The 21,383-nt window shown below is 39.0% G+C and overlaps 2 protein-coding genes across 3 annotated transcripts; one reads left to right on the top strand and one right to left on the bottom strand.

Moving 5' to 3' along the window:
- Positions 1-3,307: 3,307 nt before the first annotated feature.
- Positions 3,308-5,500, top strand: LOC128193467 (cytochrome P450 82A3-like). The gene is made up of 2 exons (XM_052866833.1): positions 3,308-4,320; positions 4,477-5,500. The coding sequence occupies exons 1-2, from the start codon at positions 3,343-3,345 to the stop codon at positions 5,104-5,106; spliced, it is 1,608 nt and encodes a 535-aa protein (XP_052722793.1). The 5' UTR covers positions 3,308-3,342; the 3' UTR covers positions 5,107-5,500.
- A 10,954-nt stretch (positions 5,501-16,454) lies between these two features.
- Positions 16,455-19,119, bottom strand: LOC108319495 (uncharacterized). Of its 2 annotated transcripts, XM_052866832.1 has the most exons (4): positions 18,834-19,109; positions 18,538-18,716; positions 17,832-18,041; positions 16,455-17,753 (listed from the first exon to the last, which is right to left on the bottom strand). In XM_052866832.1, exons 2-4 carry the CDS (start codon positions 18,551-18,553, stop codon positions 16,627-16,629), a joined length of 1,353 nt encoding a protein of 450 aa, XP_052722792.1. In that variant the 5' UTR covers positions 18,554-18,716; positions 18,834-19,109; the 3' UTR covers positions 16,455-16,626. The 2 variants fall into 2 exon arrangements, with proteins under 2 accessions (XP_052722792.1, XP_017406144.2); XM_017550655.2 differs by having other exon boundaries at positions 17,832-19,119.
- Between the last annotated feature and the right edge of the window lie 2,264 nt (positions 19,120-21,383).

The following is a 21,383-nucleotide window of genomic DNA, read 5'->3' as shown; positions in this document are numbered from 1 at the left end:
GTGTATTAAATCTGGTTCATGTTTTTATCACAAATATTTTCTAAGTACCAGTACACTTCAAGTCGAGTCAGTTCATCTAACTGGCCAAATAGAAAATTACGTTTGTCGTATATTTCCCTGAGTATCCAGTAATTTTATTTTGGACGTTCGTCCTACTTCTTCAATGGATTGAGCGTTCGTCATTTTTGACTCCTGAACCTAATGATGAAAAAGATGATGGAATATGATAAATTAAAGTGTGAACACTATGAGAACTGGATTTATGATGTTGGATTTTGGACGAGCGTTCCAGGGAGGAACGTCTCATGTATATATATATATTGAAAGATTGAATTGGTAAAGTATGACTGTGGATAGCTAATGCTGGCTTGGTCCATCCTGATATTCCATGATACTCATCTTCACGTAGAAGGGGGTAGTCATGTGTGGGAATGGCAGGAGGTTCTTCGTTCATCGCTTAGATATGGGCGAGGGATTAACCTCGAGTGGCAGCTGTTGAGGGTATCCCAGTTACTACATCACTCGGGTGCAAGGACGCCTGTAGCTACACGGTTCATACAGTCCGGACGGTCGTCTAATATACATATAAATTACTATGTTACATTATGTTAAATTGTATGTTGTGCGTGTGCATCAAAATGTTGATTGTGTATGTTGAACGTATGAATTAAATATTATAAGCTTACCCTTGCATTTCCATTGTGTTGTCTCCTGTCCATGTATGTTCGTCTTGTCTTGCAATGATCATCCGTGTGGATGTGAGCAGATGGTGGTGTATCTCTTGAAGAAATGCTGGAAGAAGAAAATTTGGAAGATGCAAGTCTGGTTGAGGTGGAAGTCAAGGCCGAGCCTTAGATCGCTCGTAGACGTTAGGGTGTAATTGTTAGCTCGTTTTGGACGTTCGGTTAATCCTTTTGTAAAACCGTTCGTTCTGTTTTAATTCCCTGTACTTTGATACGCTCGTTATTTTTGTACTGCAGTCGTTCGGTTTTGAACCCTTGAGTTCTGTTAATGCTAAAGACTGTTATTTTACTATTAATTGTAATTAATCCTGATTTATAGTAATTACGGTATTTTGGGATGTTACATGAATACTTTTCATCAAAATTTATGATATTTGCATAAGTATTGATGGTTGATGATTAAATTATGCTGAAAATTTTAATTAGTTATTTCTAGTGAAAAATTTTCTTTCAAATACCAAAAGTGAACAAATACCGAAAGTGACATTCTTATTACAGTACTAGTGCAAGTATCATGGATTAAACCTCTCTTATATGACAATAATTTCGAATGAATTACTATTTTTTTTATTTTTCCCCTTTATATTTTTTATTTTGTTATTTTTAAAAAGTAATGCACCATCAGTTATTAAATTGATTCAAACTTAAAATAAGAAATACGAAATGAATCTTAAAAGGTAAAAGGCGCTTTGGTATCCCTTAAGTTTATTTATCTTCATACACTCACGTATATATTCACACGTACGGGTAAAATAGTTATAAAAAGTAAATTTTATATTTGTAAAAGAAAAGAAAAAGAAAAAAATTATGTGTGAGAAGTATTATTATTTTTTTTAAATAATGATAGAGTGATACATATTTATAGTCATAAAAAAATAAATTTTAATACTTAAAAAATTATAAAAAATAAAAATAAAATGAATATTGTCAGAACCAGAAAAATCAAAAGTAAGGAACCAGTAAAATCCAAGCACGTGTCGTTAGTGGAATTCACGTGTCAAGAAGGGAGCTTGACACTCAGATGACGAACACCAGGTGTCAAGCGAAGGAGACCCGGAAATCAATTAGTGGAAAACAGGTGTCGACTGAAGAGGGGACGTCCGTTCTCGACTGTGGAGCAAAACTTGGATTTTCAGAAAAACTCTCCACTCTCCTCTGCATGCACTCTCTTTCCAAAATCTGATCTTCCATCTTCCTCCTTCTTCTCTCTAGAAAACCTTTCCCTTCTTTCTACTATAACTAATTTTTCTCTTCTCCGATCAACATTCAGAAACCGTAAAAGGGATCCCGGCGTCCCAAGCTTCCTTTTAAACCGAACAAGTTTCAAGTTTGAGCTGGTAAGTTTCTTTCCTTAGTCGCTCCTTCTTTGGTTACATGCAAAAACCAAGCCTGGTTGCATGCGTGGGCAGAGTCTAAGTTATTCTCGATTTTTCATGTGGTTCGGTCTAGTCGGAAGAGCTAAGTGATCGTGAGGGTAGAAGTTGTAGTTGGAAAACCAATTTGCAATCTGAAGGACGTACGTTCACACTAGAGGTAAGGGAAGCTTATCTAATTTAATTGAATGTTGTTGTATGCTTGCTGAAAATGAATGCATGTTGCTGAATGAGTGAATGTATGTATCCAGTATGAGTATGATGCATGATGGTTGATATGTATGAAGTGTAGGAATGTGAATATGAGTAATCGTTTTGGAGTATGAATTATTAATATGGATTTTATGAAGTATGTAAATTGATATTTGGCGTGAAGTTATAAGGTTATGAAATGATTATTTGAGATTTGAGACTTAAAAGAAAAAAGAGGTTAAGTAACAAATAAATTATTTTGAATTTTCTTTCTAATTAATACTTATCCAAAACTGGTGATGCTTACACATTTTGACCATTTCATTTTTTTTCCTACATATATATCTCAATTACAATTCAGTACTAAGATATATAACGTAAAAAAAAATCAAATTAACTTTTAAATACTAATGTAATTAAATTGCTATATTATAAGAGTCCCTTGTTAATATTTAGGCACAATTTACGTCAATATATCATAGTGGTTTTTTTATAAATAACTTAGAATATTTTATAATTATTTTGATTAGTTGAATGAAATTTAGTAGAGTTTAGGTTGAACGAATATAATTTTTGTTCTCTCATTATTACATTATGTTTTTATTTCCTATTTTTCAATCAAGTTAGTCGGTCATTGTAATATTTATAAAAATATGGTTTTTCATAATGTTTCTAAAATACGTAATTATCAAACTTTTTAACATATTTCAAATTGTATTTTTCAAATTGTCTTTCTATCATAATGAATTATAACAATTTTCTCTCTTTCCTTTTTCTTTTCTTTCTTTCTATTTGATTATAATTAGTTATAATCAATGTGAAAGATGCATGAATGCGTTGGTCTTGTTATTGGTCATATGAGTCAATGTCACTGCTACAATCTTATCCTATTCCTGGTCAACTTTCCTTGGTCACCAAGGTTATTCAATTATTGGTCCAACCATGTGGCCGTGCACAAAGCTTAGACACATGCTTTCCTTATAAAAGCAGAAAGAAAAACAGTTCCAAGACATTCCACCTTATAACAAGCAAAAATGGACTTTCTCCTAAATTGCTTAACCTTAAACACCACCACTCTTATTGCATCGTTTCTTTCTCTAATCTTCTTATTTTTCTATCTATATCGTAGAATTTGTTCTGAGAAACGAGCTCCAACAGTGAAAGGTGCATGGCCAATACTTGGTCATCTTTCACTGTTAAATGGTTCAAAAACACCCCATAGAACTTTGGCTGCTTTGGCTGACAAGTATGGACCCTTGTTCACCATCAAACTCGGTCTGAAAGATGCTTTGGTGCTCAGCAACTGGGAAATGTCCAAGGAACTCTTCACCACAAACGACCTTGCCGTTTCATCACGCCCTAAACTCGTTGCTGTGGAAGTCATGTCCTACAACCAAGCCTTCGTAGGGTTGGCTCCATACGGACCCTATTGGCGAGAGCTTCGAAAGATTGTGACTGTTGACTTTCTCTCCAACCGCAGAATAGAGCAACTCAGCCACATTCGTATCTCAGAGATTCAAACCTCATTCAAAGAGCTATACGATTTATGCTATACTAGTGTAAACAACAAGAAGGAGAATGAATCTAGTTATGATGCTGCTACTTTGGTGGACATGAAAGAGTGGTTTGAACATTTGACTTTCAATATAATAGTGAGGATGGTGGTGGGGAAGAGGTACTTTGGTGTGGCGCATGTGGAGGGCAAGGAGAAGGCAGAAAGGTTTATGAAGAATTTAGATGAGTTCATGAATTTGATGGGCACTTTCACTGTGGCTGATGGGGTTCCTTGCTTGAGGTGGTTGGACTTTGGGGGCCATGAGAAGGCCATGAAAGCAACGGCTGAGGAAATGGACAAGCTGTTGAGTGAGTGGTTGGAGGAGCACCGTGAGAAGAATGGTTTGGATGGAAAGGTTAAGGGCGATCAAGACTTCATGGATGTGATGATTTCAGCACTTAATGGGGCTCCGATTCATGGGTTTGATGCTGATACCATTTGCAAAGCCACTACCCTGGTAAGTAGAATAATGAGCCATTTACTAAAATGCTATGAACATGGACATGGAAGCAAAATTGTATTCTGTCAAAGATTGAATATACATATAGTATGTCCAGTTTGTTTCTTGTTTTTAATCAGAGGACTCTTGATGAAGCTTGAACATTTTTTGCAGGAATTGATTTTGGGTGGAACTGATACAACTGCTTTTACTCTTACATGGGCACTTAGTCTGCTAGTACGAAATCCTCTTGCAATGGAAAAGGCTAAAGAAGAAATAGACATGCATATTGGGAAAGATGGATACATAAGAGAATCAGACATAAGCAAACTTGTGTATCTTCAAGCCATAATCAAAGAGACATTAAGATTGTATCCACCAGCACCTCTTTCATCACCTCGTGTGTTCTCAGAAAATTGCATCTTAGGTGGCTACCACATAAGAAAAGGAACTCGACTAATGCATAACCTGTGGAAGATCCACAGAGACCCTAGTGTTTGGTCAGATCCTTTAGAATTCAAACCAGAAAGGTTCCTCACCACTCACCAACATGTGGATCTCAGGGGTCGACATTTTGAGTTGTTACCCTTTGGAAGTGGGAGAAGAATGTGTGCTGGAATGTCCCTTGGCTTAAACGTGCTTCATTTCACTTTGGCTAATATGTTGCATTCCTTTGACATCTCAAATCCTTCGACCGACCCTGTTGATATGACTGAGTTCTTTGGATTTACCAACACCAGAGCTACTCCACTGGAGGTTTTGGTTAAACCACGTCTATCTCCAAACCGTTATCAAGCTTTGTAATCCTTATGTTCTGTATTGTCCCTGGTTTATGGTTGTGGTTGCAGTTACAATTTCGTCACAAAAGTTGACATTACAAGAAATTGTGGAAAAATGAAACCATGGGATTGTAATGAGTTAAAAAACCTTAATTCTCCGGCTGAAGTTGGTGTTGATAGCTGAATTTTGAATTATGCTTTTGTCATTACGTCGTCAATCGATTCATGGTTTGTGATCATTTGAATGTATTATGTGAACTTGTGATAGTTTTGTTCTTCGGTAGATGTCTGTCACACAGAGTTAGTTGTCATGAAAAAATGTAATTTTGTAATGAATTATACAAATCACTGTATCGGTTTGTGATTCCTAGGAGAATATATTATCATAGAAGAATAAATGAAATGGTGCGCATTCCAAATTTCTGAGGGTGCTTTGATTTATTCTATGAATGAATTGGTTAACTGCTTAACCGTGACTGATGAAGCTGTGTATTAGAAGGCAAAGGCAAATTACAGGGTATTCTATGAATGAATTGTTTTAATGTTTATGCACTGCTTTAATGTCTATGTACCGTTTGAATAATGGCCTCATTGAGAATTAAGTTTGTAATATACTCACAGAATGTACCTTTTTCTTCATTCCCAATGCTAATCCTACATCCATCGTTTTTCTCTGGGGATGAAATTGTGAATTCTCAATATTTAGATTATTTCTTAATTTGCATATTCTTTTATTAGTTAATTTTCATATTTCTTTTTTGGTTTAATGTTTCAACAGCTATCTGTTTTCCTCATAATCTTAAATAGAATCCTTTCTTTTTTTTTAGAGAGTCTTTATTCTTGTAAATTTGAATTAAATAGGACCTTTCTGTCATGTATTGTATCATGCTGAGAGTGTTGTTTTTAACAAACGTGTCATGAGGAACGTGGGTAAATTATATTATTTTAAATTTTAAATTAAAAAATTAAGTTAAAAACTTCAATTAGGGCAAAGTTGGCAATAGATTTGGGGGAAACGTGCATAAATGAAGGCAGAATCTAAGCTTAATTGAAAGGACCGCGATATTCCAACAACCATTTCTTAACACTTTTTTGACAACGCCACGTGTCCTATTTTCATTGGTTTGGTTTAAAAAAATATTTTATAAAAACCTTCGAAATGGAAGTCTGTAACCCTTCTTTTAACTGAAAATCCGAAAATACCCCTTTCTCTGTTTCATTGGAAACGAAGTTCCCGTCTCGTGAAGGTCCCGTCTCCTGAACGTGTTTCGTGCCTCTTGACTTAGCTTTGTATGTGATTGTTCTGTGTGCGTGGTGTTGTCTCCCTCCATTTTCGTAAAGGTGGTGTTTTTCGTACAAGTTATCGTGCTGAATGGCAAGGTCCGGTGACCATTGTCCGACGACGGAAATGAACAACCTTTGAAGACGTATGTTAGGGTTGGATCCCGAATGCGTTACAAGGGAAGAGCACTTAGGACTCCATACACCGGAACCGTAGTGCTTAGAATAAAAAATGATTGATATGTGTATTTAGTTGATTAATGGAAAGTAAATGATCATTGTAATCATTGTAAATAGATTAAGAAAACAAAGTGTAATGTATCGGATTTATTTGAATGATATAAAATTTGAGTTTTTGTTTGAGTTGGTCTCATATTTTATTTTTTGAATACCATTGTTATTATGAGTTATGGGTTTGTGGATTTCAGAATGTGGTAAAGTTTTGTGTTTGCTAAGTTGCAGGCTTGTTTGTAAGATGTTGGTGTTTGAGTGGTCATTATGGGTAACATGGGTGACTTATGAGAAAACCAGTTCATTTGAATCATAATTTGACGGGGGGTGATGTCCTGTGAGGCCAAGGAGTGTTGAGTGACCCCTCATGAGTGGGGGGAGCAACTTGTGCAAGGGATGACTGAGAGTGTTGAAGAAAGGCTGTGGTAATCGTTTACAACTCCCTTGTAAACGATTACCCGAGAGAAAATAAGGTTTTGTACAGAAAGTCCAACACAGGTAGTCAGTCAGATTCACAGGGGTGACCATTGTCAAAAAAAGTGACTTTTAGGCACTTTTGCACTTGTCTTAGGCTGGTCCTGGTGTTTCAGTGGTGGGAGAGGGTGGTTGGTGATGTGATTGTGTCCCAAGGAGTGTGGAGTGAGATAACATGCTGTCAACTTTGACCTTTGCTGGCTATTTTACTGATAACTTTTTCCACCACCTCCAAATGATGTGATTCTTTTTTTATTAGAAACTAGACTAAAAAATCTTTCCAATGACTACTAATTTGTAATTTTTGGACATCTGAGTTGGTACAGTTTATTGTTTCAAGTTAGCGTTTCATATATTTTTGCCAACTCTCACCTTTGCTTGTTCTTTTGCTCATATCTTTCTCCACCGAACTCCAAATGAGTTGATTCTTGTTTTGTTGGAATCTATACTCAAAGACCTTTCAAATTATGCCTTAGAAATCAAGTTTACACCTTCTTTGACACTGTAATCGATTACAAGGAAACTGTATACGATTACCATAGTGTTTTTTCTACAGATTGGCTCTGCACTTGTCCAACTTAGTCCCCTAAGTAAGAATGGCTTCTTCTCCACTTCTTGGGGTCACCTCCCATCACTTTCCACTCTCTACCTCGACTGAAACACCAACACCAAGTAAATACAAGTGGACTTGTGCCTGAAAGTAACAATTTTTGCCAGTGATCACCCATGACACCACAGCTGACTACTTCAGTTCAACTTTCTGTACAAAACAGTGATTTCTCTTGTGTAATCGTTTACCAGGCCATTGTAAACGATTACAACAGTGTTTTAGTTTTACAGACAACAGCAATGTCATTAAGTGGTATTGGTTAGTGGTATTGGTGTTTTACTCACAACTGCAATGGTATTAAGTGTATCATAAATTGAACATTACATAATAAATGTCGAGAATTGAGGAACCAGTTTTAAAGTAAACAACTTCATTAAATTAAAGACTTGAAATTATCAAAGTAGGAACTGTGGTACATAGTTCTTTATAATGCAGAAAATAAAGCCTAAACAACCAATTTTAAGTCTGAGGATTGTTTTCAGAAGCACTTTGGAAGTGTTGCAGTTGTTGTTCAATGTTCCCAACGCGCGATTGCAACGCATCAAACCTTGTAGTGATGACCATGTCCATGTTTTCAAATCTTGTTTCAAGGGCAAGATGGAGGACAGAGCGACACACAAGATGGAAGGGTTTCCTTGTGGACGACAGACCGACACAAAAGATCGAAGGGTTCAACGTCCGTACTACGGTAAAGATTGAACACACAGCCACACAAAATATCCAAGGTTTCAACGCATGTATTGAAGAAGGAGGAATGGAAGTTTCAAAGACGAACGAGAGAGCGAGAGAGCGAGACACTGGAAGGGTTGAACGAACGTCTTTCCCACCCTAAACCGCCAAACCCAATTCTTAAAATTTTAACCTGGAAATCCCAAAATACCCCTCGCCCCGTAACCCTTTCTTTGTTTTAATTTCAAATTACTGAGCCAATGAAGCGCTGACACGTGGCGTTGTCAAAACAATGTTAAAAATACGTTGTCCAAATAACATTTTCCTAATTGAAAATAGATTTGGGGGAAACGTGGTTACGGTGGTGGTGCCTCCTATTTGATAATTCTTTTGAGGAGAGAAAATTGTTCGAAAGAGAAGACACAAAAACCTTGAGAATATAGCATGGTCTGTGCCACGGGTGAGTTAACCAGGACCTGCAGTAGTTGGGAGCGATTCAGTTTCTCCAGATCCACAAATACTGTTGAGTTTTGGCGGAAGGAAGGCGAGGAAGAAGATGAATGGGAGGGCATCGACTGTAGTAAGCGGAACTGCGCCTGAAGAAACCTCACGTACATGTACGCTTCCTCCAGGAGCGTGCCTTGGTTCATTTTCTTGTCCCATGACATCAGTTTCTGCAGGCACCGGGTTTTCTCGCTCATCTTCTGTCTGCGTTGTCGAGCCAGATTGCTCTGCGGGATCACCGGGGACTCCAAACGCTGTCGTTTCTACTGGGGCTGCTCCGGGGAGCGGAGCTGCGGGAGGCGGAGAAAGGGGGGTGGGATGGTATTGGGGGAAGAATTTGAAAGGTTGAGAGGGTTCGATTTTAGGGACAAGGGTTTTTGGAGGCTCTGCGGTTTGCGAAATTAGGGTTGGGTCGTCGGTCCGCGAAAAAGGGAAGGGTTGAGAGGGGAGTGGCTGTAGACTGGTGCTGGAAAACATGGGGTCCAAGGGGGAGACGTCGCCGGAATACATTATCATTGCAGAGAGAACGGGGTTCTGTAATTGAATTGCCAACTTTGCCCGAATTTCCCCTATTTTAACTTAATTTTTTAATTCAAAATTTAAAATAATAAAATTTGACACGTATGTTAAAAACAACACTGTCAGCATATCAGTGGATTACCGCAGATGGATTTCCAAAAGCAAGGTCGTTCGTTTTGGTGGATTTGCGCGGATTTGGTAAGACGGATATCCGCTGATTTATGGGATTCCACTGTTCAGCTCATCTCGCAAATGTGAGATGATTTGCGATGATTTACGAGGGAAAGATGTATATACCCATCTTTGTTTCCATACATCAGCCAAAAATAACGAAGTTATTCGATTCTGCACATTAATAACCGGTTACAGCAGAGTGTAACTGGTTACAGAGAAGAATGAACTTTTGCTTGCACACGCGTAACCGGTTACTCAAACGCGTAACCTATTACGCGAACGCGTAACCGGTTACGCAATATATATTTTTCAATTTTTTTTTATAATTATTTTAATATTATAATTTAAAAAGATGTACATTTTAATAAAATTAGGTATATTATATTTTCTAATTTATTAAAAATAAGTTGATTATTTAATTTTTATAATTTTTAAACATTAATTTTATAAATTATTCATAATTTTTTTTTCTCTATAAACATTTTTACAATAAATATAACATTTTATATTACTTTTATAACTAGGGGCATTTTGGTAATCTTTAATTTCTACCAATTAAACTAATTTTTAAAATTTATCACATCAATCAAATCCTACACTAATTCTCACAAACTTTACTTCCAAATCCACTCTCAATTACCCACAAATCCACTCAAAAGAACAACTAAAAAATTACCCTCAAATCCACTCAAATCCATTCAAATCATCTACCCCAAATCTACCCAAAAGAACACAGCCTACGTTGTCTCATCAATTTAACGGAAAGGTCTATTTAATTCAATTTTACAAAAATAAAGACTTAATTGAAACGTAAAAAAAAAAGATTCTATTTGAGATTGAAAACAAGGACCTATTGAAACATTAAATCTTTTTCTTTCATGGAAGGTTATTCCCCGTCTAGCTCATAAGAATGACAATCAAATTTTGGTTTCATCGTATCATTAATTTCTTAATTTTGCATATTCGTCGATTTGAAAGATTATTTTGCAACTGATAACATATATGGAAGGATATGACCATGAAAGTTTAGTTTCACAATATGATACTTGTCAGAACCAGTAAAATCAAAAGTCAGAAACCAGTAAAATCCAAGCACGTGTCGTTAGTGGAATTCACGTGTCAAGAGGGAGGCTCGACACTCAGATGACGAACGCCAGGTGTCAAGCGAAGGAGACCCGGAAATCAGTTAGTGGAAAACAGGTGTCGACTGAAGAGGGGATGTTCGTTCTCGACTGTGGAGCAAAACTTGAATCTTCAGAAAAATCTACTCCACTCTCTGCATGCACCCTCTTTCCAGATTTCTGATGAATCCCCTTTTCTCCTCCTTCTCTCTACCTCCTCTTCATCTTCTCTCTTCGAAAACACTCACTTTCTCTCCTCCGATCAATATTCCGGCACTGTAGAAGCACTTCCAGCGTCCAGAGCTTCTAGATAAATCGTTCGGTTTGTGAAGCTGGGCTGGTAAGTCTTTCTATTCACCTTGTCGTTTGTTTTCCTAAACATGCAAACCCAGTTCTGGGTTCATATGTTGATAACCATTCTTAAAATGAGTAGTTTTGATAGTGTCGGGTTGTCACTTGGTGTAGTTGAATTTGTCGAGCGTTAACGGTAGAAGAACCTGTAGTGGTCAAATTGTCTTTCTGCGTCTGGGAACGTTCAGAGGTAAGGGAAGCTTATTTAATTTAATTGGTATTTGTATGTTGTCGTACTGCATGAACGTTCGTTATTTGACTGAATGGTATTGATGCATGATGGTTAATATGAGTGGATTGAATGAACGTTCGTTTATTTAAGGCTTAATTACCTACTTAGTCCCCATGTTCGGAGGTAATTTCCTGTTTAGTACCCGGTTTTAAAAATGTAGGCATTTGATACCTATGTTTTGAAATTTGTATCAATTGAATCCTACTCACTTAACGTCGTTATAAATCTAACGCTTTTCTGACTGTGTATGTGATTTGTGGACGAGCGGTTATGGACGAGCGTTCGCTTCGTTGGACGAGCGTCCTCTTCTGCCTGACTGGGCGTTCGCTTCGCTGGACGAGCGTCCTCTTCTGCCTGACTGGGCGTTCGCTTCACTGGACGAGCGTCCTCTTCTGCCTGTCTGGGCGTTCGCTTCGCTGGACGAGCGTCCACTAAACGTACTTGCGTCCACAAGGCGAGCGTTATCAAACGCTCGTCCACAAACGCTCGTCCACAAATCACATACACAGTCAGAAAAACGTTAGATTTATAACGGCGTTAAGTGGGTAGGATTCAATTGATACAAATTTCAAAACATAGGTATCAAATGCCTACATTTTTAAAACCGGGTACTAAACAGCAAATTACCTCCGAACATGGGGACTAAGTAGGTAATTAAGCCTTTATTTAATGAGTGGAAATGAAATATGGCTGATTTATGTTATAATGTATGAATTACATGAATCTTATATGATATGGATTGTTGGAGTGTGAAAGTTGATTATGATATAAATGTATAAAGTTAAGAAACTATATGTTAAGAAATGAGTTTGAAAATAAACAAGTCTGGTATGAAATTTCTCATATAAAAGTGTACGTTTGTTACTTAACGGTCATTGACCGTTCGGTTTCCCTGGTGAACCTAGTTGAAACTGGATTCTTTCATTTGGAGAGAATCCTAGTTGAGGACGAGCGTCCTCGTGTGGTAATACTATTCTTGAGCGTTCGACCAAGCATAGTTGTGTCTGAGTCTACTGTGATAAACTTAATGTGTGTATATATATATATATATATATATATATGTAATTGTATATTACTGTTTTTCGTAAACACCACTTCAATAACATCTTACTATAACTATCAAGCCTTTTGTTAGAAGTTATTAGTGCTCGGTCTTACACCAAGCGCTCGTACTGAGTAGTGCTCGGTCTTACACCTAGCGCTCGTACTGAGTAGTGTTCGGTCTTACACCAAGCGCTCGTGCTCGTTTCCTTATATAATCTATCTTGATGAAAAAATAACGTTCGTTTAACTTCAATAGAATTTTATTCTCTACCGTGCTCGGTCATTTACTGGCATTCGGATTTCTTGATGTAAAATCAAATAAGTTAAATATTCATAAGCATTCGGTTTTTATTGGAATATCTTGAAGTATCTGTATCGATTGGTTTCAGCATAGAGTTGTAGCCTTTGGCGAAGTCTTTTCAACGTTCGGTCAAAGTTATCAAGAGTTAGTTCATATAATTGATTTACTTTGTAATGAACGTCCGGTTCATTCGTTCCTTGCTATATCTATTACATTCGGTTTCTCTCTCAAACCGACAGTAAACCTCTCGGTCTTATTCTGTTCTGGAACTGGAGACCTATCTATTTCGTCTCCAGTGTTCGTCCTTGTTCTGAGTGAGGATTAATGTTCGGTATTTAGTGCCCTTTATAAACTTTTGGTCAAAGAGGAAATTGAAATAATGGATAATGAAAGATGAAACTAAAGTGATTGGTAATGAAAGATGGAATTGATAATGATTATGAATGAAATAAGAAGAGAATGTGATATGAATGAAATGATGTGAAGTTGAACGAGCGTTCCAGGGAGGAACGACTCATGGATGAAATGTTGGAATTTGTAAAGTATGATTGTGGGAAGCTAATGCTGACTGTTCATCCTGATGTTTCGTGGGTACTCGTCCTCACGTAGAGGAGGGTAGGTCATGTGTGGAAACGGCAGGAGGTCTCGTCCTTAGGGGTACTTTGGATGAATAAGACTAACCTCGGGTGGCAGCAGATGAGAGTATTCCAGTTACTACATCACCCGGGTGCACGAACGCCTGTAGCTACGCAGATTTCATACAGTCCGGACAGTCAGTCTAGTGATAGGCTTTGTTGATACGTACGTTGAAATTTATTTGGTGTTGGATTATTTGAAATGTATGTTTATGCATGAATTAAATTACTTAAGCTTACCCTGCGTTTCCTGTCGTGTTTGGTTTTGTACGTCCGTCCTTGTCATTGAATTGATCATCCGTGTGGATGTGAGCAGAAGGAGATGAGCGGCTGGAAGAAGAAAATATTGGAAGAAGTTGAAGTAAGGATCGAGCGGTAGGAACATTCGGTTCATTGCCTAGTTATTTTAAGGTGGTCGTTCGATCACCTTCCCTTTTGTTAAGAATGACCATTCGGTATTTTCTTTTGAAAACCGTACGGTCAGGTTTTCCTATGTTGTACGGCCTAAATTTGTAACCCTTTCTGTAAGGCCGTTCGGCCATAGCGTGCGCTCGACTCTAGTGTAAGACTGATTCTTGATTATTATTGTGATTATTCTAATATGTAGTTTATTGCTGTATTTTTGGGATGTTACAATACTTCTGAATTTGAGCATGGTCATCTTACTATTCTTACCGTTTCAGAATTATGACATTCAGTTCATTATGTGCAATTTTCCACTTTGCTGATGTGATGTAAAAAATATATTTATAACAAAGTTATGAATATTATGTTCTGAACTAGTTATGAGTAATATTTCTGTCTCATTCATTTTCTGTTTTTTTCTTCTCTTCGAAATTTATATTCATATAATCCAGAATGCTTTATGACTCCTTACTTTTCTTAAAGCCTCGAAAGAAAGTACTGGGTAAGTTCCAAATTTGAAAAAAGAACAAATACTCTCCAAAATCTTGCACAAATTCTACTGTAACACTTTTATTTTTGTTCGTGTTTAATTATTGTATCTTGTACCGTTCGGTCCTCCCCACCTCCCCATTCATAAACCGAACATCCACCCAGGTGGACCACCAAGACCGAGCGTCCAAGCTAACGCTGTCCGACCACACATAGACCGAGCGATCCCCCAAGGTCGACCATTCATGAACCGAACGTCCACCCAGGTCGGCCATCAAGACCGAGCGTCCAGTGTGACCGATCAGCAGAACCGAGTGGCCGCCCACCCAGGTTGACATCCCTGGCCGACCACCCTTCTGACTGGCCGTCCCGACCCACCCTCACTCGGTCGACCACACGGTTAAACGCTAATGACTCATTAAAGCCCTTAAATGAAGATTAAGGTACGATTGGGCAGTTATCAGGCCCACGAAAGGTAAAAGCCCATTACAATCAGTATAAATAAAGGTTTCAGGTATGATTTCGGGACAGATTGTTTACGATGCAATATATACATGCATTACAGACAACTCGGTCATGTTACTGACTTAAGCGTCGGAGCGCCTTTGACAGGTAATCGACCGCCCGCCTTAGAGAACCGGGTGGAACGAACGCCACAACCAGGACTTGAAGACGAGAGAGCCCGTCCGACCCCTCCCAGCGCGTCCAGACCTCAAAAAGAGGTAACCGTCCGGTTTTCGCCAGCTTCAAATGCCCCCTAGCGACGAAGTCGCTCGGTCTGCCTCGGCTCGTGGGATTTAGCAACGTCCGCCCGGTCTTCGGCAAACTCACGTGTTTTAGCAGGGTCATCCAGATATGGCCGAAACATATCTTAAATTTCATCCACTACTTTATTGTTCATAAAACCTTATTGTCGGGCACAATAATTCAGTGGAGCACTCTGTACCTGATTTTCTGTCCCACCTATCTTATACTGAGTGATAAAACAGCCTTCATAACCGAACGGTCAAACTATTGTTACGAGGTTATGCCGTTCGAACTGAAGAATGTAGGGGCTACTTACCAACGACTCATGGACAAAGTCTTTTGCCACTAGATTGGTAGATGTATGGAGATCTACGTTGACGACATGGTGGTGCAAAGCCGGTGGAGGACCATGTGAAAGATCTTGCGGAAGTTTTCCATCAAGTACTGCTAAAGCTCATATTTAGGGTTGTTTGACACAAAGTCAATATATCTTCTGCAATATGCTTCTTAAGAGAAAAGGCGTACGAGAATCTACAAAATCGTGCCCAAGTCCACTTTTTATATTATGACTCGTTATTGATCCAGAAAAAGGACAGTAGAACTTTATTTTATGATGTTGCAGGAACTTAACTCTTCAAAGACGTCCACCAGTGTATTACATGATGGATTCAAATTAATACTTCTGACAGGCTGAAATAAGCACAAACTATCAAAGAATTGAAACCGAACAGGTTTTACTTACTTGGCCATCCGACGTCATAGCCAATCAAGTTAATGTCAAAATAACTTTCTGCGAACCAAGAGCTAAAGAGCCAAGCTGATTCTCAACCGAGCACCTTATCTTTTCTTTAAAATCTTCCGAGTGATGTCATACAATACAATCATTTTATTTTGTAGGTCTGAAGACAATAGGGCATCTATACCTATGACACATCCTCATATGAATACTTCAAATGTCCAATCAAAGATCGAACGGTCTAGCATATATTTGGATATTATCAAACAGGTCACAAGGCACTAAGGCATGGGCAAGTTCATCCTACCGATCGGTCTCAATTATATCTTTGATATTATACATCTTGCGGATCATTAAAGCAGTTACATCTCGACCAATCGGTCGCAATTATATCTTTGATATTATATATCTAGCAGATCACAGGACTTTAAAGCAGTTATACCTTGACCGAACGGTCTGGACTTTTGATATTGTCTTACAGTGCAGATAATCACATCTTGCATACAGACTACAAGAGCGGGCGACAGAGAACCATTCGTGCTGAGGCACCCAATCAATGGAAAAGGTTTCCACACCAGGGTCACAAGAACCTGATCGCGTTGACGGATAAGACAACTTCCGGACGCGTCCAACTAAGGGATGTAATCCCTAGGGTCACTAGAACCCGATCGCGTTGACGGATAAGACAGCTTCCGAACGCTCCAACTAAGGGATGTAATTCCTAGGGTCACGAGAACCCGATCACGTTGACAGATAGGCAGCATCCGAACGCATCCAACTAAGGGATGAAATCCCTAGGGGCCACGCATGTAACGAGGCGATATAAACGTCAACAAAGGCACTCATCATATAAACAATGAAGTATAGCGATCCTATAAACATTCAAGTACAGCGATCCTATAAACATTCAAGTATAAGAACATAAAGTTTCAAGACAAGTACCAAATGACGACATACACGCAGCAAACAACCCTAAGAACAGTAGGTACAAAATAACAGAATGTCTAAAAGTTAAATCTATTCTATACAAGGTCTAAGACGGGGGCATCCTCGACAGCAGGAACCCCTGAATTCCCCTCGGGTGTCTCGATTCGAGTAGCTTCCTCTGTTGCCATTGCCTCGGTGGGCGTCCCTGCAGGCTCGTCATCTGGAAATGACCCGGCAGGAATGACGTCTATCGGAACCCACTCTCCTTGGTAAACGTCCTTCCGAATGTCGAAGTTGACTCCTTCAGTACAGACATTCAAAATAAAGGACACTTGCCTTAGCGCCTTCTTAAAGCCCCTGGTATGTTCCAGGATGATAGCATCAGTCATCTCATCCTGCAACTCTTGGTTTTCAGTAATGGTCTGGCGCAAGGCCTCCCTCTCGGCAGTCAAAATTGTCAAGCTTTTCTTCAACTGCTCATTCTCTTTCCTTGAAAATTCCAGATCAGCTACAAGCCGTTCGTTGACCTTTTTCATTTCAACGCTAGCCTTCTGCAGATTTTCCGTTATCTCCCGACCCTTCACTATCATCTTCTCGGATTCCTTCCGCTGTTGCTCACACTTAGCGTGTTCGGTTTTTAGACGCTCAAGCTCGGTGACCAAGTTACCTCGGTTGGAGGCATACGCTAAGTTCCAGGCAGCCGCCGCAGCACGACATGCGAATTCTAAGCAGTAATCTGCCATGTTTTGCTCAGAAGTCTTTTCCATGACTTTCTGCTCAGCCAAATCAAAGTTGAACTCGATCTTATGGCCAAGGTTAAAGGCCGCATCCCACATGCCATTCGGAATGTCGCGATCGGCATGTGGGTCGACCACCCCTCCAATACTCTTCCCCTTATCGGAAGCTTTCGGATCTCCACCGGTGACAGCCTTTCGTTTCCTTGAAAGCGGCCGTTCGGGAGAAGGTGGCGATTCATCATCGTCATGGATAGGATTCTTGATAGTCCTCAAGGCTGAGGTTCCCCCTTTATTCTTATCGGAAGCTTTCGAATCTCCACCGGTGATAATCTTTTGTTTTCTTGAAAGCGGCCGTTCGGGAGGTGGCCGCTCGTCATCAACATGAATAGGATTCTTGACAGTCGTCAGGATCGAGGATCCCCCTTTATTCTTCTTGGCATGAGCAGCGGCAAACCAGTCAAGAGAAGCTTTTTTACCCATAACAGCTATACGCAACAGAACACAACAAATACCATGTCAATGATGCAAAAACAAAATTCAGAGCACTCAGTAAAAGAACATACCCAATACCCTCGAGTTCATATCGTCATGCTCGAGGCAGTTGATAATCTTTCTGGAGGAAAAGGGGCGAGGCAACGCAGCTATAACACTCAGAGCCTCCAACTCGATATCAGTCATATCTTCTTTCGGCCAAGAGGTAAGCTTCCTAGGGTTCTGGGTCCAGTACAAGGGAAACTTGGAGCTACTATCCTCGTTAAAAAAGAACGAGCGACCTGATTCAGTGATAGACACTCTAAAAAACTGGGTTTTGAAACCTCTAAAGGATTGGGCGTATAAATCCAAAATTGGGTCCCCAGGCTCAGTAATTAGAGAAACCCAACCCCTCTTTTCGATCGGCCGGGTCCTAAAAAAATAAAGAAACAGGGCAACCGTGGGATTAAGGGCCAAGGCTTGGCACATAACCGCGAACGCCTGTATATACCCCCAGCTATTTGGATGTAGCTGTGTGGGGGCGACATTCAGAGTCTTCAGGACATCCATTTGAAAAACATTTAGAGGAAACCTAAGGTACATATCGTAGAACAGATAAGAGTAAACATAGAAGAAATCGTCTTTAGAATTCTCTTTACCATAGAAGACTCTCTCGTTTTCCCCACAGGCAACTAATTTAACACAGGAGCCATAGCTGAGATTTCTAAGAATACAATTATCGTTTGCCCAATTCAATAACACAGCCCTACTATCGAAAATACTAGGGAATCTACTTACATCTCGAGAGGCCCATTCATAGTTACTCCCGATAGAGGAAGGAAGATTTTCGGGCTCCTCCACCGCAACACCATCATAGACAAAGGCGTTTTCACCATAAAGTATGGAGACAACCTCACACTGAGCCCTATTCCGAGAACGCTCTGGTGCGTCAGCCTGGTTGCCACTCCGCCTTTTCTCTGAATAGGAAAAAGAGTCCATGAGTTACCTGTATGTAAATGTCAAAGGAAAGTCTGGAGAAGGAGAAATGAAGAAGTTAGTCGAGGCGATGAAGTAGAAATGACGGTTGCGCTAACCAGGGTTCCTCAGAAAATCCTTTCACATTGATGAGGGAAGCTGATGTAACCGCTGATCATTCCGCACCGTAGGATTAGAAAGAATCCAACGATCCCACTTTTCAGACTCTACCAATACCCAGAGGCCGGAAAATCAAAACCCAAAAACGGTGCGCAGCACGGAGCTAAAAACGGTGCGTAACACGGAACCCTCCTAATAACAACCACCTTACAGTCCTACAGTTAACCCTACTAATACATAAGTCGAACGGTTAACTATGTACGGTATGATATTATCGGTCAATACCACTCGGGCCACTATTAGGCTAGAGCTAATGAATCTAGCAAGGAATAAAACGTTCGCATAAAACGTTCGCATAAAACGTTCGCATAAAACGCAAATATGATCTAAGCGGTTAAGGTAAGTTTATATTTTATTATGTTTATGTTTCTATTATGTTTATATTTTATTGGGCTTATATCAACTTAAAGTCCATAAAACAATTTATAAATACATAGCCAGGGCCATAAGCCAGGTAAGTTCCATTCACGCTCACATTTACATCATAGATTGTTTACATCTGAACGATCGAGTTGCGAAAGGATCGAGCGTTCAGATCAAGGTCCGCCGAACGATCAAAATTATTAGGATACTTTTTGGATGTAAACAATCTATTGATGTAAATGCGAGTGTGAATAGGACTCCTGGCTTGCCTTCCTGGCTTTGTATTTATAAGTTGTTTTATGGACATTAAGTTGACATAAGCAAAATAAAATATAAACAGAATAAAAATATAAACAGAAATAAAAATATAAACAGAATAAAATATAAACTTACTGTCGTGGTATAATGTCAGAACCATTAAAACGCACTCAAAAACCCCTCTGAACGGACGCCAGGTGTCAAGCAAGAGGATTAAAAATCAAATAGTGGGATGCAGGTGTCAATAGAAGAGCGGACGCTCGTTTGACGTGGGAAGAAAAATGATTTTTCTGAAACTTCCTTCCCACTCTCTTCTGCATGCAACCTTCTTCCCAAAACTCTGAACTTCTCATTTCTCCTCCTTCTCACTAGAAACTCTTTCTCTTTAAGAAATCTCACCCTTTCTCTAGTCCGATCTACGTTCAGGCACCGTAGAAACGTTCCCGACGTCCTAAGCTTCATTCTGAACCGAACAGTTTCGGTTTCTGATCTGGTAAGTTTTTCTCCTTTAGTCGTTCGTTTCCTGGCACATGCAAACCAACTCCTGGTTGCATGAGTTAGTAGTATTCTTCTGAAACAGTTTGTCTGTTGTTTGTTTTGCTTTGAAGAGTTGATTGAACGTTGAGGGTAGGAGAATCTTAGTCAGACAAACCGCAATTCTATATCTTGAACAATCGTTCACGCTAGAGGTAAGGGAAGCTTATTAATTTAATTTATATGATTATGTGTTGCATGAACGTTCGTTGACTTGATTGGATATGAAAAATTATTGAGTTATGTTATGATGTATGAAATGTATGAAATCTCCATGTTTGGATGTTATGAAATCTGAAAATGATTATGATATGAATGTTAAAGATTATGAAGTTATATGTTAAGAAATGAGTTAGAATATAAATAATTTTGGTATGAAATTTCCACTATGAAATTGTACGTTCGGTACTGAACAGTCCTCGACCGTTCGGTATTTCTAGTAAGCTCGGTTGAAATTGGATTCTTTCATTTGGAAAGAATCCTAGTTGAGGACGAGCGTATTCGTGCGATAATACTATGCTTGAGCGTTCGGCCAAGCGTAGTTGTATCTGAGTAGTCTGTGATAAACTTAAAATTTGGTAAATATATGTATTCGTATATTTAGTCATTTTAAGTTTAGTAGCACCTAGTCTTATACCAAGTGTTCGTCCTAAGCAAGTGTTTGGTCTTACACCAGACCCTCGTTCTATCTCCTTAAATTAAACTTCATAATAAGAGCATTCGTTTAAGCTCTCTAGGGTTAGCTCAATGTAGTGTTTAGTCTTTGACTGGCATTTTGGATTCCTCGATACTAAACTCAGTTAAACTAAGTTTCCATAATCGTTCGGTTTCTTCATGGGAATTATCCTAAGTCTTCTTCTTGGAAAGTCTCGAAGTATCTGTATTCATTGGTTATCGCATAGAGCCATAGTACTGGGCAGGGTCATTTCGATGTTCGATTGAAGTCCTTAAAAGTCAGTTCATCTAATTGACTCACTTTTAAATAACGCTCGTTCCATTCGTTTATAGTGATAATTTATTTTACTCGGTTTCTTTCTCAACCCGATAATACCCTTTAGTCTAAATCCCTTCTGGAACCGAAGACTCCTGAGTCTCACTTCAAGTGTTCGCTCTAGCCCTATGTGTTCGACCCGGTTTCAAGTTCGGGTTGAACGTTCGTTATTTGTAATCCTCATGAATCATTGTACGAGGTGATTAAATGAAATATTTATTAACGAAATATGAAGAAAATGTGATTTGGAAATGTTGTGGATTATGGACGAGCGTTCCAGGGAGGAACGACTCATGTATGAATGTTGGAAATTGTAAAGTATGACTATGGGTATGCTAAGCTG

Source organism: Vigna angularis, chromosome 8, assembly GCF_016808095.1.
Source record: "Vigna angularis cultivar LongXiaoDou No.4 chromosome 8, ASM1680809v1, whole genome shotgun sequence".
NCBI classification, from domain to species: Eukaryota; Viridiplantae; Streptophyta; class Magnoliopsida; order Fabales; family Fabaceae; genus Vigna; species Vigna angularis.
This window is presented reverse-complemented; position numbering and strand designations above follow the sequence as displayed.

What these genes read in the sequence shown, in the direction of transcription:
- LOC128193467 (XM_052866833.1), top strand. Translation starts at nt 3,343, where the DNA reads ATGGACTTTCTCCTAAATTGCTTAACCTTAAACACCACCACTCTTATT. An exon ending in TTTGCAAAGCCACTACCCTG is followed by an intron (nt 4,321 to 4,476) that starts GTAAGTAGAATA and finishes CATTTTTTGCAG; the next exon opens with GAATTGATTTTGGGTGGAAC.
- LOC108319495 (XM_017550655.2), bottom strand. Translation starts at nt 18,738, where the DNA reads ATGGACTCTTTTTCCTATTCAGAGAAAAGGCGGAGTGGCAACCAGGCT. An exon ending in TATGAACTCGAGGGTATTGG is followed by an intron (nt 17,754 to 17,831) that starts GTATGTTCTTTT and finishes TGTTGCGTATAG; the next exon opens with CTGTTATGGGTAAAAAAGCT.